General features: G+C 41.1%; 2 protein-coding genes across 5 annotated transcripts in view; one reads left to right on the top strand and one right to left on the bottom strand.

Annotated features, from left to right (window-relative positions):
* CNGB3 (cyclic nucleotide gated channel subunit beta 3) overlaps positions 1 to 3,197 on the top strand; it is a gene marked incomplete at its 5' end in the record, with an annotated part of 53,204 nt that extends 50,007 nt beyond the window's left edge. Inside the window, one exon of the mRNA XM_081874991.1 lies at positions 1 to 3,197. Coding sequence (XP_081731117.1) covers positions 1 to 426 — 426 coding nt within the window. The 3' untranslated portion in view covers positions 427 to 3,197.
* CPNE3 (copine 3) overlaps positions 2,455 to 12,645 on the bottom strand; it is a 26,369-nt gene continuing 16,178 nt past the window's right edge. For all 4 annotated transcript variants that reach the window (XM_081874376.1, XM_081874374.1, XM_081874373.1 and 1 more), the window contains 8 exons: positions 12,405 to 12,491; positions 11,031 to 11,090; positions 10,195 to 10,328; positions 9,168 to 9,222; positions 9,015 to 9,066; positions 7,962 to 8,095; positions 7,041 to 7,277; positions 2,455 to 5,154 (listed from right to left, as the gene is read on the bottom strand). In XM_081874376.1, the coding sequence (XP_081730502.1) occupies positions 5,032 to 5,154; positions 7,041 to 7,277; positions 7,962 to 8,095; positions 9,015 to 9,066; positions 9,168 to 9,222; positions 10,195 to 10,328; positions 11,031 to 11,090; positions 12,405 to 12,491 (882 nt within the window). In that variant the 3' untranslated portion in view covers positions 2,455 to 5,031. The remainder of the gene's footprint in view (positions 5,155 to 7,040; positions 7,278 to 7,961; positions 8,096 to 9,014; positions 9,067 to 9,167; positions 9,223 to 10,194; positions 10,329 to 11,030; positions 11,091 to 12,404; positions 12,492 to 12,645) is intronic.

Genomic DNA, 12,645 nt, shown 5'->3' on the forward strand with positions numbered 1-12,645 from the left:
GAGGAAAAAGAAAGGGAAGAACAAGCAAGGAAAGAAAAGGAGGAACAAGAAAGGAAAGGAAAGGAGGAACAAGCAAAGAAAGAAAAGGAGCAACAAGCAAAGAAAGAAAAGGAGGAACAAGCAAAGAAAGAAAAGGAACGAAAGGCAGAAAGAGACAAAAAAGAAAAAGCCAAGCTTGAAACCAAACCTACAGAAATAAACCCAACACAGTCTCCAGAAGCCAAAGAGCCACAGATGCAAGCGGAACCATCTGCCCATAAGGAAGAACCAGCTCCCAGCAGCCAGCCAACACCACCGGCTCCTCCTAAACCTAGTTTGCTCAGAGGAACCACTAACCAGTCCCTTATCATTAGCATGACTCCTTCCAGCACCCCTGGAGAAGGAGATATTCTTACTGTTGAAGTCAAAGTCAGGGATCAAATATAACTGGTGGTTCCTCTTGCTGTGCATTGTACCCAGTTCTGGGTGCCCAATTCAATTTTACAGGACCAAATCTGCTTATTTTTAGATACATGTTTCTACTGAAATTAGTCAGTCCCCCCCTAAGTTTGCATCTATACGGGTTCCTCACACCTATTTCAGTATAAAAAATACAGGGCCTCTCCCTTCTGAGCCTCAGCTGGAGAAAATGGCCTTTTGGAAGGCTTTTCTTCATTGGGACTGCCATCTTGGGCCAAATTAACCCCCCCTCCCGCCGCCGCCCTGGCTGAGACACGTTTGAAGGGGAACAGGTTTGCTTGAAAGTAGAGGAAAAAGCTCTCTGGCTGGTTCACTGCTATTGAAATCGTCTCCTACATCCTAAGAAGCAGCTCTGTTTTGTGGAGTATTACACAGCCCTTGGAGAGCAACAAGATGGGTATGAGAGCTCATAATAGGTTCTCCCCAGTAGAGTTCTTTCCTTATGGCCCTCCATCCTGTTTCACTATTTCATTTAGAGCAGCAAGCCTCCAGAGTAACAGCCCCATTTCTTCCTCTCCTCGGCTAATAAACCACTGTTGGCAGAAAGGTCAGCTCCTACCTAACTGAGCTGTTTTAAACCCAATCTGCTGCTTTATGAGCCTTTTTCTGTTCTAATGTCATCAGATTAGGGAAAGGAGCCCAGCAAGAGGACATCAGTTAACCCTTGTGCTTCACATTTGCTCCAAAGTATTAAAATATCTGTGGCAGAGCAAAAATTCAGAAAAGGTTCCTGCAGAGATATTAGCATACTAGCAAATTTTGATTTCTCTCCTCTTATCATTAGGACCCTGTGGTTCTGTTCTCCAGAGAGAAGTAACCCATGCCTTTTGGGGGTAATTATTTCTGGAACGAGGCTAGGAAGAACATTTTTAAGATGACTGAACTTGCAGCTACTCCTAATGAAATTTTTGCATAAAGAAAGTAAAACATGGTTGAGGAACAGCCATAGAGTGGGCTTCCCACTGGACTATTAACCAGACAAAGAAATCTGGGTACCCACTCCATATGTTCATCCTGATTTAAATTAAAGTAGATGTCTTCTATCTGTTCTGACTGAAGCTGGCTCTCCAGGACCAAAGTTTTTTCCCATGCAGATTTATTCGTTTAAGGCATATTTACCCTGCTCCTAGCACAAGAAAGTTGTGACTTGGAGTGACGTGGTAGCTTGAGCGCCTGCAGGCTCTGCGCTGCCCCAAACGGTCTGCCCACCGACTCCCCTTCAGCTGTAGGGCGGCTGAGGAAAGGATGCAGGCAGACTCCTTGGAGGCCCCACGGAGCGTCCTGCCCCAGCTGGCCCCACCCCTGGGTGCAGGGCTCATGCGCCCCCCCCCCCAGGCGCCTGATCGGCTTGCTCCGCCACTTACAGCCCCACCCCCTATTGGGCTTCTATGTCAACCCCTCTTTTTTCATACTGAAGAAACCAAAGTTAGCATAAAGACCCCAAAATCTTTGTCGGAGAAAAAAAGTTGTTGTCAGTTTAGTGCCAGACCACAAGCTTGAAAATCACTGATCTACAGGAACACAGGACTCTTCATTATGAAATGCTGTTGCTAAACTTCATAGTTGTCTGCTTGTTTCCCTCTCTTCATTCCAGTTTTCTCTACCACCGATTTGTACTTTGTTATCTCACAGACAAACATTTGTAATTTATGTATTTAAAAATCCCTGAAAGGCTTGGATTCCAAGCTGCTCCTCCTTCAAGAATGGTAGATTTCTAACCAGATCCCCAATCCTGCCCCAACAGCCTCTTGCATCATATTCTGCCCCATTGCAAGGGTCCCCTAACACCCAGGAGTGGATTTTCAAGGGGTGGCAGGAGGCTTCAGAGAGAAAGGGAATGAAGGAAGGCTCTTTTTCTGTTTCAGAAGGAAAGTTAGAATACAAGCTAATTTCTTAAAAGTACAAAGCAGGGACATTATTTCTATTTTCTGTGAAAGCCACAATAATCAGCAAATGCACATTCAGAGCTTTAAAAAATGACAAAAGACATTAGAATTGCTGAGGGGCGTAAGTGGAGTTTAATATACTGTGTTATATGGCATTAAGATAATGTTACACCTGAAGCTAACTTCAAATACAAGAAACTGTATTACACAAGGAATAGTGTTGTGCATAGAAATACCATACACCGTAAGATACTTTCTTCATAAAGCTATATTTTGCTTTGAAAATATACAGGAAAAAGTAGATTCCTTTTGTTACAAAAGCAGCTAATGATCAACTTCCACCACAAGGTGGTGCTAATGCATAACTCATGCTGAAGAGACAAATGGAGGAGATAAAAATAAGCTTTGACATTAAGGAAATACTGCTAATATTTCTGGGGGTGCTGCTTTTGGAATTTTTTAAAAATATATACATACTGAATTCTGGCCCACCCCTGTTTATTGTTTAAAAGAGGAACAATTCAGTAGGTCCAGAAGTCCATTACAGTATAAACTTGGCAGATTCAAGCCACACTGTACCTATTAAAGGCCTGTTATGAGATGAGAAATACACAGTACAGAACAGACACTGAATGGACTGGAATGCATGTGGGAAATGGCATCCATATAAGATGCTGTTTTCTCATTCACTTTGAAATGAGATGTGTGAACCATTAACGAAAGTAGACAGGGATGGGTTTTTTTCAGACTTTGCTACAGAATACTGCTGCAGTTATGTCGGCATTTGATTCACACAGAGAAAGAAAAATAACTGTATTTCAATTCTGTGATCCTCAAAACTTCTGGACTTTATACAAGGTTGGCTATAATCCACTAAACAGTAATTTCAAAACAACCCTGAATCCAGTTTTGCTTTGCTATCCAGTAAATGAGAAACCATGATGTATATAAAAACTTGCAAAAGGCGACATAACAAAAAATAAAAGTTATCAATGGTCTGAGAACAAGAGACAGTTCAATGTAGTCTATCCACTATAGGAATAAAACATTCAATCAGAGCAACAGCTGATAATTCCAAATACACCACTACTTTTGATTATCCACAGAGTAGATACATTTGATTGAGCATAATAAACATCAATCTGACACCCTTGAGTTTTGACATGACCACAAGGCAAAGCATGAAGACTGAAGGCATATGGTTCCAGCCTCAAGAGGAATAATGTGCATCTAGACCCTGAACAATCATTTATAGGATGTGGATCTGACCCACACTTTTTCTTACTACACAATTAACAATCATTTTCAGACACCTCAGTCTAATCCATGTCACTGTAGCAGTTAATAAAAAAAGTAAGTGATTCCCCAAAGGCAACAGTGAAGAATGAACAGAATAATCTAATTAGTTCTTGTGCAAAAGGGAAAAACAACAACACACATTCAGTCATTCTGGGCCAACTGTGCTCTAGCACAAATGAGAGGCATCCTAGAACTAGCTAAACCAAGACAGTGTAAAAAATTAAAGTGAAAAAAGAATGCAGGTTCAGTAGCATATACACCTCTCTCTATAGACAGCTATAAAATTGAGAAAAATACTCTTATCAAGGAAGAGTCCTTCCTCATTGGCACATACTGGGCTTCCTAGTCCACAACAAGGCGCATGCTATTACTTTCTAGTCAGATTCTCTAAAAGTTAACTAGCTTCGTAACACAGTGGACGCTCGGGTTGTGAACGTAATCCGTGCGGGATGCACATTTGCAACCCGCAGCGGCACATCTGCGAGCGTACGGGCTGCAATTCGGCGTTTCTATACATGCACGGCCGCCAAAACCCGGAAGTAACCCATTCTGGTACTTTCGAGTTTCAGCGGTCCATAATCCAAAAAAACGCAACCTGAAGCTTCTGTAACCCGAGGTATGACTATATGATATACAGTCAAAGAAATCCTTGTTAAATTTATATCTTCTGCGTTGCAACTGTTGGCAACATTGCATAAACATGAGATGCTTGATTTGAAAAACAACCAACATGATTTACATCTGAAAGTCTTACTATAGCTCATTTCAAGGTACCACTCTATACTCACTTTTCCCTGTTTCATAATGATACAAATGTTCATAAATGGCCAAGAAAGACAACATACTAGTCATTTGGGGTGGGGGGGAGAATGAAGACAGACCTTTACACTCTGCCCTGGTCTTGATGCTTCTCTGCAAATGGTTGAGCATTTTATATTAAGCTTATGCAAGCTTTGAGCAGCCAAGGCTCTCTTAAAGGAGGAAGTCAAGATGGCTACAGTGCACTGCTTTCAAAGGCACACTAAAGCCCTGTACCTAACGGCAGCTGGAGGCACCCTGTGTTTTGTCCTGGGCACTATAAGCAGCCAAAGGGGTGATGGCATGGCAAAAAAGCAAACTGGCATGTTCTTCCTGAAGATGTACATAGTTTGAGAGTTTTGTTAAGTCTAAATAAAGTTTTCAGTCTCACTTGCAATTGACTGTTAAAGCAAAATAGCATCTTTGGCGACCCAGAACAAAAAAAGAAAGAAAGGAGTATCTGAAACAGTTTATGCATTTTATGTGCTGTATCAAAAGGTCCTGTCATCCACCCTGGCCTGTTGACACTGCAGAGGAAGGTGGTGAAGACATTCCCCACATAAGGAACTGGATACTCAGGGCCAGCTGCTCAGCTCCCATCTTGCTTTGCTGCAGGGTTGTTTGGAGGCTGGAGCTTGAAAGTGCTGAAGTAGTTCACCACTTGCTGAGGCACCTCTGCCAGGACACTCTGAGCAAGCGCTTCTTTGGGAGCCTTAGTCAAAGGAGAAACAGAGAGAATGTCGGAAGTCAAGCAAAAAAAGCACACATTGTAGTCCCTGCTGATTTGGGAAGATCAACTTAAAGGCATTTCCTTGAACACACACCACACAATGTCAGCCGAAAGTTTACTTGCCATTTGGTCCCACCATTAATCTGTATGGGGCGACACACTGGATTTTATTATTTCATTAACATTTACTATGAAACCCCTAAGCCACTTGACTGGCTCGTACCTATAAGAGCTGGCTGGTTTAATGTAATTTAGATAATCCATGAGATAGTTACCAGATCAACTTAAGATAAGAATATCCAGAGAGAATAACCGTTATGTAATGCCCATAAAAACTGCCACTAGCCAGGGCAGTTAACATGCCATAAAAATTAAGCTGCTGAGGTTGGTTAATGACTGTAATTTCTTCCAGTCTATATAGCCCTAACCTTTCCCTGAAGCATTACTTAACCTGAACTTCTCCTCCAAGGGCATTTCAAGTTCCAAGCATGAGATACTAGGAAAAACAGAGCCTGTTTATAGTAAGTGAATCCTGTTACATGCAGAGTGATAAAGGCAAACTATTAACTACCAAGTTAAAGTACAACCTACAGTGGCAGCGCATTAGAATGTAAGGGATTCCCCCCCCCCTTGCCCTTCGGCAGTTTGCCTAAACAAATAATGAAAAGTAAGGAACATTGATGCCCTAATTTCAGCTTTTCAGCAGGGAGTGGAAATGGAGCATAAAATGTGCAGAAAACCTATTATGAGATTTCACACACAAACAGGTCTTCAGAAAAGGGCTCTCTGGAAAGCAAAGGCATTTTTGCTTTCCAATTTTATTCTACAAATAAAATGGCTATAAGTGAAATGATATTTACACAATAGACTGTGTGTCTGAATAGGAAGAGGAAATGTCTGCCTTTTATTTCACTCTGGGGTAACTGATGAGCTTTGCCTTCCATATCATTTGACTGTAATAGGAGCCTTTCTTACATTTTAAAAAAGGAAAATACCCTTCCTTTTAGGACACAATATTCTTTTATCCATGAAATGCACTAGCCAAATGACTCAATTCTTCTGTAATAGGGTAGATTCTCAGCCACAGTTACTAAGAGTATCATGTTTAGATCAAACAATTATTCACTGAGACCAGAATTACAATCTTTCATCCTGTTTTTATTTTTCAATTATTTTGCTCACAGGAGGGGCAACGGATACATAAAGTCCGAAGTCTTTATGCAAAGCTTGTTAGGCTGCACAGCCAGTTCTGCAACAATCTGGTTCATATGCAGGCTACATACAGCAGTTGGGTGTCTCCTAAACATTTCAATCAAATCATCAGCTGAAGGTCACAGCACATCCCAGGAGGCCCTCTGGCCTCAGGTTTCTTCACTTTCACACTGCCAGAGGAAATGGTCATTGATAAATTTCCCAGTACAGTCCCACCTAAGAAGAAACATCTAAAGCTGCCATCACACTGGTTCATGAAGCGTCTTCTTTTCCTCTCAACCAACTCACAGTCCAAGATGCTCAAGAAGAGCACTCTGTACTGGTTTATAAGCGGTAGACAATTTTTACTGGAGCACTGTCATTAAAAAAACCTCTACTTTCCCGTTCCTCATTATATCTCATCATGCAAAAAGCTTCAGACCCTACTTGTTTGTGTGTGTATATAAGATAATTCACATGTATTTAGACCAGCAGCAACTGGCTTTCTGGGAGATTTCCATAGCTCTTCTTGAACTGCTGTCACACAGATCTTTTTTTAACGTTGTAAGCCAAAAATGCCAAAGCTATTGGATCTCACATCAGAACTTCAAGATTTTGGCTGAATCTTCTGCTATAATCTAACAAGCATTAAGGGTGTCATTAGAAACAGTACTTACATTCTGGAACTGTCGAAATGGCACAAATTGAACGATGTCTCTAATAGCAGCCTCTCCTGAAAGAGACCTCAGAGCCCCACTGTCACTGTCAAGGAATTCCATGGCACTGAAATCAGCTCCTCCGACACCAACAATTATAATGGACATGGGAAGCTTGGCTGCGTTAACAATGGCAGATCTGGTCTCATCAAGGTCTGTTATCACCCCATCAGTGATGATCAGGAGCACAAAATATTGCTGTTGAACAATTGGATACCTTGTTAAAACTGAGAACAGAAATAAACTCCTGAAATACAGTCGCAGGTGGCACTGATATAGAGGCACCCTTTTGTCAAAGGAAAAGGTTGGTGCAGAATGAGATTCATTCAAGGCTCAAAGTCTTCATCAGGGGAAGGCCAATTCTATGGGTGTATCAACTCTCAGGAGATAATTATCTGACTCCACCAGTGCCTACAACTGAAGCTCTCTTAAAGTTGAAGCTTTGATTCCACAACGAAACATTTAATTAAGTTTCCTCCATAGGGGTCCACACATGTTAAATAGCCAAGTTTTGTGCTTTTCACTGACCCTACTTCTCACCCAGGAGTGCAAAAGTAGATTCTTGCTGCCAACACCACACTTGGCATCAGGCTCAGCAATATAGCCTCCCCTCCCTGCATGAAGGGCCCGGCTCCCCAGGGAATCCTCAGGACTTGAACCCACTAGCTCCAAAGCCACTGGTGCACCACTCCCAAACACACCTTTTCAGGGCTTGCTGCTTGCTGCCCTCCCCACCTCCACATTAGTAGTGCTCCTCTCTCTGAGCAGATAGACACCTACATGGTATCTCTCCCACCATCAATGTCCGGGGAGCGGGGTTGGATTGCCCTCCAATAAATGATGAGTAAGAGCATGCCCATTTAGAAACTACAAAGGACTTACAGAAGCTGTTTTTTGCTGTGTAGCTGCAGCAGCAAACCTAGCCACGTGATTTATTATTGGAGAAAAGTTGGTGGGCCCATACAATCTTACTTGAGGAAGGCAGGCCCGGTATGCATCCACAATTCCTTGGATTCCTGGGGAAGTTAAGTGAACATTCTTCACTACATTTCAATATTAGCATCTCTTCCACAGCTTCAACGACACTCTAGTGTACTGAAGCTTCAGTAAGCATATATAGATACATAAATAAAAGAGTGTCCTTATGGAAGGATTTGTCAGATTAACAGCTCCATACTGCTGCTTATCTCAGGCATGTAAGGGTAATTGGCCTAGCTAGCAGAATAGCGTATAAAACTTAAGATTCCAATAGTGTGGTGATGGGGCAGGGGGTGGGGGATGCTGAGGTTTACAGGACAGTAAGACTTAGGGGTCTTTGAGGCTAAACTGACAGTACCTCTCTTAGAGGTTCCTTTCAGATTAGCAAGTATGGCCTCAAACATAGAAGCAGAGAGAATAGAGAATAGAATTACTATTAACTTCAAGTAAACACACTCTCATTTCAATTCTTTCTTCCATAAGTACTAATTAGACAGAATGAAACTTGGGAAGAAATTGTAAGCTACCCAGGCCTCTCATTTATGTGACAATTTTAATGAATAATATCTTCCCCTATCTTCATTTTGGGTTAAGACCTGACAGCTTTGATCAGATTTATTTCTTCCAATTGACATTTCTTTCAATTATACAATGTTAATGAACCACTGTTTATGCGCTGTGTAACTTTTTAGTTACCTGATTTTATTCTCTCTGCTGGGAATTTTTAGGCCACAAGTTGTTACTTGTGATATTATCATTTTAGAATATTGTATTTTAGCATTTAATGATTGTGTGCCCCCTGACAGCCTTATATAAATATAGCAAATTTTAAAAATAAAATGGTGCTAGTTCAAAAACATACAAACTGAGCTACTGTCACCTTGCTATGACCTACAATAAACCTAGAAATGCCAGGAAATTCTTTAACATCCGTAACTTAAAATTTTTCAAACTTACCACTGCAGAATGGGTTTGATGGGTTAAAGTTTAATGGAAACTCATGTGACACCTGTAAATATATGGAAGATGTTCCAATTATTTTATAGGTCCATTTCTAATCAGGCAGGTTTGTTGGTTTGTTTGTTTTTTTACAAAATTGTTTCACCTTACCTGGTAAGAGGGAGGAATCTGAGCTCCAAACCCAAAAGCTGGGAACATCTTATCTCTATAAAAGCAATTTAGAGCAAACCATTATAAACAAGTCACTGTTCTACATTTTTTCACAAAATAAGAGCATAAATCTCTTGCTTGCACTGCTATTAAATGCTGAAGTCACTTTCATGAACACAAAGTTCCCTGAGGGAAAATTTCCCATCCCCATCTCTCCCCAGCAGACCCCCTTTTTCCAGCAGGGATCTCCTGACCCTCTGGAAAGGCTTTCTAGGTGAGCTGAAAGACAAAACCAATTAAATCAGCCAGCTACACTGGTGATTTGTAAACTGTGACAAAACAGTACCATCAACTACCTGCAAAATAAAACACAATCCATTCAGAGCAGGATCTGTAGTACAGTGGTACCTCGGGTTAAGTACTCAATTCGTTCTGGAGGTCCGTTCTTAACCTGAAACTGTTCTTAACCTGAAGCACTACTTTAGCTAATGGGGCCTCCTGCTGCCGCCACACCGCTGGAGCATGATTTCTGTTCCCATCCTGAAGCAAAGTTCTTAACCCGAGGTAATATTTCTGGGTTAGTGGAGTCTGTAACCTGAAGCGTATGTAACCTGAAGCGTATGTAACCCGAGGTACCACTGTACAATCTTCATATATTATCAACATAATTACTCTAATGTTATACTAATTCATTAGACGCTAGAACTGAACTGCTAAGTCTAGACAAAATTTGCACTTCCCTTCACCAAGACAATATACCAATGAGACACATCCTGTTCTAACACATCTACATTGCTCAACAAAGTCAGGACAAAAAGAAACCAGAACTCCACCTTTCTGAATTAGACAAGTTGGGGAGAAAAATGAGCAGATTTTTTGGGGAGGGGCTGTGTGTGTGTGTGTGTGTGTGTGTATATATATATATATATATATCACAAGTTCCGAGTTATGTCATAATTCTAAATGTGTGTGCTTTAATTTTAATATACAAAAGCATATTGAGAACAGGACTAGCAGAGAAACTTACGTATCGTAGTCCTGAACGACCATCCCAACAGACCAAATGGCAGTCAGGTATTCATTCACGCCATTAGGGCTGATGTAATGTAGGGAATCTGGCGAGCGAGGATCTCCATTTGAGCCAGTAAAGTCAATACCAACCTGTCAAAAGGTACAAACATCACTGATGTGAATATTACTGTCTGCTCAGCATTGCTATATTTTTAGAACCCGCCCTATTTTTCTGATCCTAAGTTGTTTTAAATTGTATTTAATGCTGTATTTTAAGTTGTTATAACCTGCCCTGGGAACTCAGGGTGAAGGGCAGAATAATATTCATAATCTTAACAACAACTACTTGAAAAACTGGGTTGGGCAGGGAAAACCTAAGAGACATCAAGGCTGAGGAAGCATGCAATTTACTTAGTTTTAGTTTTGCTATTGAACTAACAAAACAAGCATAGAATGGACCAAGCTGGGTGAAACATGAGTATTGTGGCACAAATCTCAATTACTCATTTGACTGAATAAGTCTTCCCTCCAGCCACTCTTCTACACCTAAAAATTACTGGGAGCACCTTCCTAGAAAATCAGGCTAACCTTTCTCACGAAGTTGTTGCAATGATAAAACAGGAATGGGGGGGATGAGAGCTGTGTATGCTGTGTCCTGAGCTTTTTAAAGGATGGCAGAATTTAAAAAGCTTTCAGGCCAACGGTTCAAATCCCAGCTAGTTCTGGTTAGAATCTTTATTATCTTTATTATAGTCCAGTCTTTGGTTCTGGTGTGACAACCCCACATGATTATTCTCAAGTGGATTTGGTCCCCTTACTTCTCTTAAAAGAGCTGAGCTACAGCTTACTTACAGTAAAATTCAGCTGGCACCCTCCCATGATGTAGTCAAGGAAAGTACACTCCATTATAATCTGAAAAAAAAAAATCATCAAAGCGCTCAGTGATACACTCAGGATATTAGTATATGGCAATTAATTGGTTTGGTTTCAGAACACAGTGCCACCCCTACAGTCAATGCTGAGCCCTTTGGCCATCAGCATGGGTTTTCAACTTGGCGTAGGGGGGCAGAGGAGAGAGAGAGAAAAAAAGATTTGCAGTGATGGGAGAAGTGGCAATAATGTTAATGAAGAGATGGACTTAATATACAAGCTAGATGATTGAGACAGACAACCACAGTTCAATAGAAGTCCGCTGCAGATGCAGCACCATGCATGAAAAAATCCTGACAACACAGGACATAACGGTCCATCCACCTGCCCACATTCAGGTTGTGTTTCCATATACTTCTAGATCATGATTCAGTGCTATGCAGATGAGCTTCAATGAGTCTGAATTAAGCACTGAGAAAACAAACTCCCCACTCTCATCTTCTCCAACTGCACGGCCAAGACCAGTTCTGCAGAGCTTAAAAAGTCTTGGTTTAGCATTACAGAGAGTGTATACTCACACATACAGTGCACTCAGAGCTTGCATTTCTTGACAGAGTGAAGAGGGAGGGAATAGGTGGGCATATTATACTGGCCCAGGACTGAGCACACTAAAGGAAGTGGCTGTGTGCTTTTGCATGAGCATGCTGAGAAACACTTCTCAAGTGGTTTCATTAAAAAAAAAAAACATAGCTCTTCCTCTAAATGATACCACAGTTGTTCACAATACAAAACACAATGCATTAAAAGTATTTGCTCCTATGTTGTGCAGCGATCAATAAGACCTATTATTTGTTCTACAGTGGTACCTCCTGTTACTAACAGAATCCGTTCCGGAGGCCTGGCTGTATCCTGAAGATTTAATAACTGGAGGACTGCTTCTGATCATGCACGATTGACAAACCCACTTCTGGGGTTGCCACGTTCGCAACCTGAAGATTACGTTACCCAAAGGTAATGTAACCTGAGGGTCCACTGTACTATGCATCAACTTTTGGCTATTTAAAGGAATTCTATACTGACTGACTGTAAATTTGTTAAAAATAAAAAGAGCATTGGCAAGCAGTACTAGTTTATTGTATTTAGTATTTAGAAGTTTAACACCCTTGCCCTGACTAATGGAACAATCCAGAGACATATTTTAAGTACGGTTAGTGGTCTAAATCCCAGTGGATATCTACGGATGCCTCATTTTCTCAAGACTGCATCCTATGCCTTTATGCTGGGATGATACAATGTCAAATGTGATTATTACTTCTGTAAACTTAACAACTGAATGAGAAAAAAATTGATGCTGACCTCACAATGTTTAACGCTCACAATGCCTGAATTTCTGTAGCTTTTCTTCTTTTGCCTCTTCTTCTCATTGATGCATTCAAATTCAGCCTACAAAACAGCAGCAGGGCAAAAATTGCACATATTAAGACTAATATCCTAAGCATACTTAGTTCAAAGTTTACAGAACTTGAGGTAGTCTGGGACCCTTTAGCAATATTACATTCTGCCACTTCTAGATTTGGTCTATTTGCAGCAAGGAATG

Source organism: Podarcis erhardii (genome assembly GCF_964252035.2).
Source record: "Podarcis erhardii genome assembly, chromosome: 8".
Taxonomy (NCBI): Eukaryota; Metazoa; Chordata; class Lepidosauria; order Squamata; family Lacertidae; genus Podarcis; species Podarcis erhardii.